The following is a 7,504-nucleotide window of genomic DNA, read 5'->3' as shown; positions in this document are numbered from 1 at the left end:
TGATGCTATTTTGAAACAGCTTATTTTGTCATTTGGCCCTGTCTACACAGCATCACATTTTGAAATAAAGCGCTATTCTGAAACATCCCTTACTCCTTGTAGAATGAGGTTTACAGGGACGTCGGAATAGCGAGACCGAAATAATGGGCTTGCTGTGAAGACGGGGATAGCTATTTCAGGATACAGCATTATAGTGTAGACATACCCTAGGGGTGTGTCTAGACTGGCAAGATTTTGTGCGCAAAAACTTGCCAGCTGTCTACACTGGCCGCTTGAATTTGCACAAGAGCACTGATTTTGTAATGTACAAAATCAGTGCTTCTTGTGCAAATACTTTCACGCTCCCGCTTGGGAAAAAAGCCCTCTTGCGCAAGAATACTTGTGCAAGAGGGCCAGTGTAGACAGGGAAGAACTGTTTTGCGCAAAAAAGCCCCGATGGCTAAAATGGCAATCGGGGCTTTCTTGCGCAAAATCGCATCTAGACTGGCCACGGATGCTTTTGCGCAAAAGCATCCGTGCCAATCTAGACGCTCTTTTGCGGAAATACTTTTAACGGAAAAACTTTTCCGTTAAAAGTATTTCCGCAAAATCATGCCAGTCTAGACGGAGCCTCTATGTGGTGCCACACCAGGACACCCTGTTTTTAAAGTTACAGACTAACAGGGCTACCTCTCTGAGACTGCTATGCCACTCAGCGAGTGTGACACATCTATGCAAGTTTTTTTCCCCCCGAGGGAGGAGGGTCTAAGATGCAGATTTAAATCAAAGCCCCTCGTATCCCACACCCGCCTCAGAGAAGACACCCAGCTAGAGGTTTACCCCCATCTCCAGCAAGGCAGATTGGTGAGGCAGCAGCCGCAGAATAGCGCGTCTGACTGCGCCGTCGCAGTCCCCAGTGTTGGTGCCAGCAGTGCTCGCGGGGAAGCTACAGCTGCAGCGGCCTTCCCGGTGTGTCCGCCTCCTCCCCCCACCGCAGCCACTGTGCCGGGCCCGATTCCCGGCAGCCGCAGCTCCTCCTCCTGCTGCGGGTCACATGAGCGCCCAGGCACCGCCCCTGGCCCGGCTGAGCTAGGTGAGCTGCGGTGCCGCCCACTCCGTGCTTCTGCCGGGCGGAGCGCGGGAGCCGGAGGTGCCGCTGCTGGTGTGAGTAGGGTCGAGCTGGGCGCGCGATCGCTGCGGTCCCGGGGCGGGCTCCCAGCGGGGAGCAGGCGCTGAGGGGGAGGGGGTCGCTCTGCGGCTCGAGCACCCTGTGGGGAGGTGGGAACACCGTGTCCAACGGGGGGGAGGGGGGAGTTGGGTTTGGGGACGGCCTCGGGCTCCAAGGGAGCAGCCTTTGCTTTGGGGCGCCTATGCCGGGCATTGTGGGCTCGCCTGGTAAAGCTGCTGAGAGTCGGCTGCGGGGGCGGGGGGTAGAAGTAGGGTGAGCTTGAGCACGGCCATCGCTGAGCAGTTGCTGCCTTGGGTTCATGGGCTCTCCCAGTCCAAATAGAGCACTCTTCCTCCGGCTTCCCTTGCTCTGAGTTTCTTTACATCGTGCCACTTCATAGGGACGGTCACATGAGCTGCCATGGGCTTGGCATTCTCCCTCAAGCCCGTGCCTCCCCTGGCGATTTCAGGTAACTCCCCCGCCAGCTGTAGCAGTGGTGGTGCTGGGGGGGGGGGGGCGGGGGAGTACTGTAAGCTGATTATTTGTATTCAGTCCTGAACCCAGCTAACCACAGGTCTACCCTAGTACTTTCACGGCACAGGCATAACTAGTACTCCTGCGATGAGTGGGAGATTTCACCCAATGAATTAGATTTGAGCTATTGCCAGCTTTGGGAACACTGACTAGAGCAGTTATGAGCTCACTGATATGATGGTTATATGTGTACTGGGGACTTTTTCCATTTGAGATCCCACATTTGGTATAAAACTATTACTTATCCCCTTTTGGAATAGGCCTTTCTTGCAAAGTTGTTAGCGATCACAGGACTTGCTTCTCCAGCATAATATAAAAAGTACTAACTGGAACAATAGAGAAATAATTTCCTCTTGTACTAGACTGTTAAGCAAATTTATACAATTCACAGCACTGTTGTTATACTTCATAGGGCATTTTTCTTTATTAAGCTGCTGCTGTTGGGTATAAATAGGTAGTCATTTACTATACTCAGCATTATCTAATAAGGCTTTAACTTGACCAAGTTTTTCTAAAAACATAGTAAGTGTTCATGTCACCCAGGCTGCCAGATGGATTTATAGAACTTGAGCCTTATTCTGCTCATGCGTGCATTAGTGTAAATCAGTAAATAGTAAAATTGCAGTGCAAGTGAGATAAGACATAGATCACTTAAACTGTTATAATTATTAGAGTAACATCTGGGAGCCGTACCCAGGCACCAGGACCATTTTGTTAGGCACTGTACAAATGCAGAAAAAAAGAGTTCCTGGCCCAAAGAGCTTACAGTTTAATATAATAATGTATCCTGCGTTTACACAAGCCACCTGTTATTTCAAAATATTTTTCGAAATAACAGGCACGTTATTTCACCATTGCGGTAAACTTCATTCCACAAGAATTAAGGGATGACTCGAAATAGCATGTTATTTCGAAATTTGGCGCTGTGTAGACGTGCCAAATTTCAAAATAGTGCAAATTGCATATCTTCTTCTAAGTTTAGGGTGCTGTGTAGATGCATCCTAAGAGACATCTGATGGATAGACTGTCAACTAAATTCATTACTTGCTATAACCAACTTTTCCTACATATTGTATTTTGCCTCCACCCACACATTTCTGCTCTCTTCTTTCTCATCTTTTTGAAATAGCCATGCACATGTTCATTTTTCTATCATTTTCTTATAAATCCAGTATCAGACACTAATGTTAGTTTGTTTTAATATGGCATATAATGTATCCATAATTGTTCATAAGACTGACAATTAAGAAATTCTGCCCTCACTTTAATATATTTCAGATTTCTATGTTTAAATAGGTAACACAACTGTATTACTTGCATGTATTTATATTGATTCTAGGTGAATTCATGGGGAGAGGTTCAAAGTTCCAGATATGGCATTTAATAGATAATCACCATTACAATTTTGCTTGTGTATACTAATGCCTCAATTTTTTTCACTTTGGGTATCACTTGAGTTTAAATGATTGGTGTCTCATGAACTGCTAGTGTTAAACGATTAATGCTTTTTTACTACCTGAAAGAAGTTCCCAGCTTTCACATCATAAAGTATTACTTCTCATATCTAGTAGTTTTAGCATTGTGATGGCTGAAATAATATCTTCTTTCAAGTGCATGCTTGAAAAAGATAATTAGAAACAAATTTTAAGGTGGATTTTGCCCACAATTTTAGGGTCCTCCCAGTGGAAAAGCATTATTTCTTTTTTTGTCTGTGGTACCTTAACTATTATACCTAAATCTGATCCCTTTAGTTTTCTGGTTTCTTCTTGCTCCCTAATTTTGTGATGTGACTGAGTAAATATAACCTTTATCCTCTCTAGTCTTTCTCTCGGGTTGTAAACACTTGAAAGTTATTTTAAATTGTTTGTGTATTAACTGATCAGGAACAATTATTCCAAAAGCAGCCAGTCCTTACTGCTTATGCCAGTTGAAGCTGCTTCCTTTTGATTCATCATTACAGGGTGCTGTGTTTTATTGAAATATGTGTGCAGCTTTTAGGTTAGAAATCTTATGGTGCTATGTTCCACCACTAGGCTTTAGGCACTTGGGGATTTTTCTTGTGACCGATTGTAGGATACATACTAGGAACCACTGGAATTCTGGGGCATTGAGTGAAATGAAAAAAAAAATCCGATGATTCCTCTTCTTTCCTTTCATCCCATCATTCATCTGATGTTTTGCAAGCCATTTTGTTATTTTTTAAACTGCTGTCAGGCAGCATGGGGGACACGTGGCTGAGTGCTGTAATCCAGATGGTAGTTAATACAAACTGGCAGATGAACCTGTATCATGTTTTGAGTAACTGCCACAGTACCACTGTGGCTGTCTCTCAGTATGGCTACGTCTACACAGCTTCCCTCTTCTGCAAAAGCCTATGCAAATGAAGCATGGATTAGCATATTGCTGTGCTTCATTTGCATAAATAATTAAGACCCGTTTTTGTGCAAGAAGTTTTTGTGCAAAAACCCCCCTCTTGTGCAAGAGCCATTTTTCCTGAAAAAATGAGGAAGAACAGCTCTTGAGCAAGAGGGTTTTTTTGAACAAAAGGTGCTGTGTAGACAGCATCTTTTTGTGCAATAACGACTCCTACTTAATTATGCAAATGAAGCGTGGCAATATGCTAATCTGCGCTTCATTTGCATAGGCTTTTGCAGACAAGGGAAGCTGTGTAGACAGCCTATGAGAACAGGAGGAGGATGAAATTGAGCAGTGATTTCCCTACCTTTTCCAAGAATGGCTTTTCTCAGTGGTTGTCAGGAGTTATTTGCTTCTATCAAGAAACTCTGACTCCTTTTATAACTTATTTTAATGAAACTCTCTTAATTTTATTCCTAGTTACCTTAGTATGGGTTTATCTTACATGTTTACCATACCTCTTTGTAATATCTTCCCCTTTGGGGAGGGAAGGAAGGAAGGAAATGTTTATCTAGCTGATTTAAAAACACAAACATGTTAGAAGTTGCTCAGAGGCAGTGTTCCCCAGAAGCCAAATACGTGGGTGGCCACCCAAGATAGATTCAGATGCTGCCCAGTTGATTAGCAGAGCACCCACAGCCAGCAGCATGTGTTTCTACTGTTGGTGCACATGCACATATGCCTGGGTGAACATAAAGTTTATTCTACCTGTGGAAAAATTAGAGGGAACATTGCTTGCGGATATGGAATGTTTTAAGTAATCCTGGTCCAAATGAAGAAGTTGGCAGAGGGCAGGAGACTAATTCAATGTATCATGCCTCTGCAATATATGTCCCGGTGATATCATGTCTACATATGAGATCTGTAGCCTGCACAGGGCTTTTGGTGTTGGATTCAAGGAAAGGTGCTGCATCTGGATAATTTAAGATCAAGTGATCTTTTTCATAGTTAAATATTCTGCTAAAACATATTTAATCTCAGAAAAAACAATGTTCATCTTATATTTTTGGATACTAAAATTACTTGGATCCAGATCCTTAAAAGTATTTAGGTTCTTAATTTCCATTGAAAGCAGTAGAAGTTGGGATCCTACATTTCTTTGAAGATCTGAGCCTAGGAGAAAACTGTAGCTGAATCCTCCAGGAATTCCTGGCTCTTAACAAAAGAAATCTTGATATAGAGCATTAAATTGTGCTCATCTTACTCACTCAAAAGGCTACAGTCAAACAGGTATTAGTAAGGATTTAGCCCCAAATCATTTAATCATTTTATCTGAGTATTTATATTGCCTGGACAATATAATAGTTAAATTCTGCCCAGTATTTAAAAATAGAAACAAGTAACCTTCCTCTTTCATCTCCCTGCCTATAAAAATAGCTTGGCTAATTTATACAGTTTTTAAATATGTATTTGTTTGTGTGGGTGGAGAATTTATTGAAGCAGAGCTAAATTAAGGAAATGAGTTTGGCATTTAGTTTTAGAAATGGGTAGGCTTGTGGTCACTGCTGTCACTGAGTTAGATCTATAAGGAGATGCATATCTCTTATGAAAACATTCCTCTGTGGATCAATAGGTTAACTGAGATCCCGTGGTCAGCTATGAACAGTCCTAATGGATGGTCTGGAACTGTGTTTACAGTGTGGGTGCTGAGAGCCACTGAACTGAATTGTAAATCCTGTAAATAATGGAACCAGCAGCAGTGCAGGGAGGGCAGGCAGCTCCATGGGAACCAGTGCTTGTGGGGAGCAGTGGCAGCAGCATGGAGGGGGGGGGGGATGTAATTATGAGAGTTAACATGGTGTACGTGGGTACATGTTAACAACCCTATAGAATATCAAGATATGACCTTAAACTAGGGTTGTCAGGTGTCCGGTATTCACCTGGACAGTTCGGTATTTTCGCCTCCTGTCCGGTAAAAAAAATTCAGAGAATACCGGACACCTAAAATGTCCAGTATTTTCTGAATTTTCCCCCAGCCAGTAGGCGAAAATGCCGGACACCTGGCAACCCTACGAACGCTCAGCGCCCGGCCTTCCCTCCCCCCCCCCCCCCCCCCCCGAGCTTCCCTTGGCTCCCAACACCCCCAGCCCCCATGCTTACCTCTGTCCCCAAGGCTGCAGGCACAAAACAGCTGCTGGCCAAAAGACCTTAGGGGAAGCAATGCTTTCCCCTGGGTCTTAGTGCTCAACCGCTCCCCTGCATTCACTGTTAAAAGGGGACATGCTGTTTTTAATGCTGTTTTATTTAAAAAAAATTTTTTTGGCTTAAGTCCTTTTTTGCTCAACAACTTTGGTCTCCCTCCCTTTTCCGACCCCCCCACCCCCGTTCAATAGAATTTTTTCCCGTTTTTTTGTGTGTCGGGGGGGGGGGGGTGTTCGGTATTTTTGTTTCAACCATCTGGCAACCCTACCTTAAACTAAATTCTTTTTTAAGGGAACATCCATGCAGAGAGTTGTACACTGTTGCAACGACTTGTTAACAGTGACTTGTGATTCTGAGGAAACTGGCTGCTGCATTTGATATGAGCTGGAGCTTAATTCTTAAATATGAGGTGAAGTAATTAAATCTAAAGGTAACGAATTCATAAATCTCTGAGCAGCCTATGTCCAATGAGATGTGACACAGATCTTCTGTCCATTTGCAGATGGAAATTCATTTTTCAATCTCATAGCTATTTGGGCATCCATTGGCCCTCAGGATTGCAAAAAGATCCCAAGCCCTAAAAAACAGGTTGACAATTTAAAGACAGATCAAGCCTTCATCAGTGAAGGGTGTTACAGAAGAGGCAAGTTCTTTGAAGCCTTCTCCTCTTCTTACCAGCATTATCTTAAGATTATCTGTAGCCAGCTGCTCTTCATCCAGGTCCTGGTTGCTTCCCAACATAAAGGTAACTGGGAAATGGTGCTAGGCACAGGGTACAGTCCCAGTGTGCATCCCGTCGGAGCCTGGCAAGGTAGTACAGGCACCTTGCCTTCAGTCCCCTTGGGGTTTTCCCCAGTAATTAATTTGCAGTGGGGAGAGAATTTATTAAGTTATTAAGTTATTTATTATGGTTTCATTTGGCCCTTCTGACCCATATTCTTCCTTCTCTGGCCTTCCAGTTCACTTCAGGTCCCAATTCCTCTGAGCCCAGGAGCTCTGACTGCTGTGCTCCAGTCTCTGGCTTCTTTGGAGAATCTGTCTCACAGTTTCCTTTTGCTTTGGCCCTTAGACTTATAAACTGCTTCCCCTTGATTCACCCCACAGCCCTCCTTCCTGGTGTTGTGCTGTTATTCACTCAGACTTCCTCATCTCACCGGTGTCTGAGTTCTGATTCTGCTTCAAAGAAGTTCCATGGTTTCTGGACCAATTTTTCCTTGGTTCTGGGGCTGTGCAGTGCTGTAACTTGTTTACTGTTCTTATTTAATT

General features: G+C 43.8%; 1 protein-coding gene across 3 annotated transcripts in view; it reads left to right on the top strand.

Annotated features, from left to right (window-relative positions):
• Positions 1-824: 824 nt before the first annotated feature.
• Positions 825-7,504, top strand: part of SNX10 (sorting nexin 10) — a 57,931-nt gene continuing 51,251 nt past the window's right edge. The window contains exon 1 of one of the 3 annotated variants that reach the window (XM_075922176.1): positions 825-1,072. Coding sequence is in view for 1 of the 3 variants with exons in the window: in XM_075922174.1 (XP_075778289.1) it covers positions 1,568-1,616 (49 nt within the window). In the remaining 2 variants the exon portion in view is untranslated. Of the gene's footprint in view, positions 1,144-1,372; positions 1,617-7,504 lie in introns of those variants that run through there. The other 2 variants (XM_075922175.1, XM_075922174.1) reach the window with 2 other exon arrangements.

The sequence above is a fragment of the Pelodiscus sinensis genome, chromosome 2 (assembly GCF_049634645.1).
Source record: "Pelodiscus sinensis isolate JC-2024 chromosome 2, ASM4963464v1, whole genome shotgun sequence".
Classification (NCBI taxonomy): Eukaryota; Metazoa; Chordata; order Testudines; family Trionychidae; genus Pelodiscus; species Pelodiscus sinensis.
The sequence above is the reverse complement of the archived record's forward strand: the minus strand, read 5'-3'. Positions and strand labels throughout refer to the sequence as shown.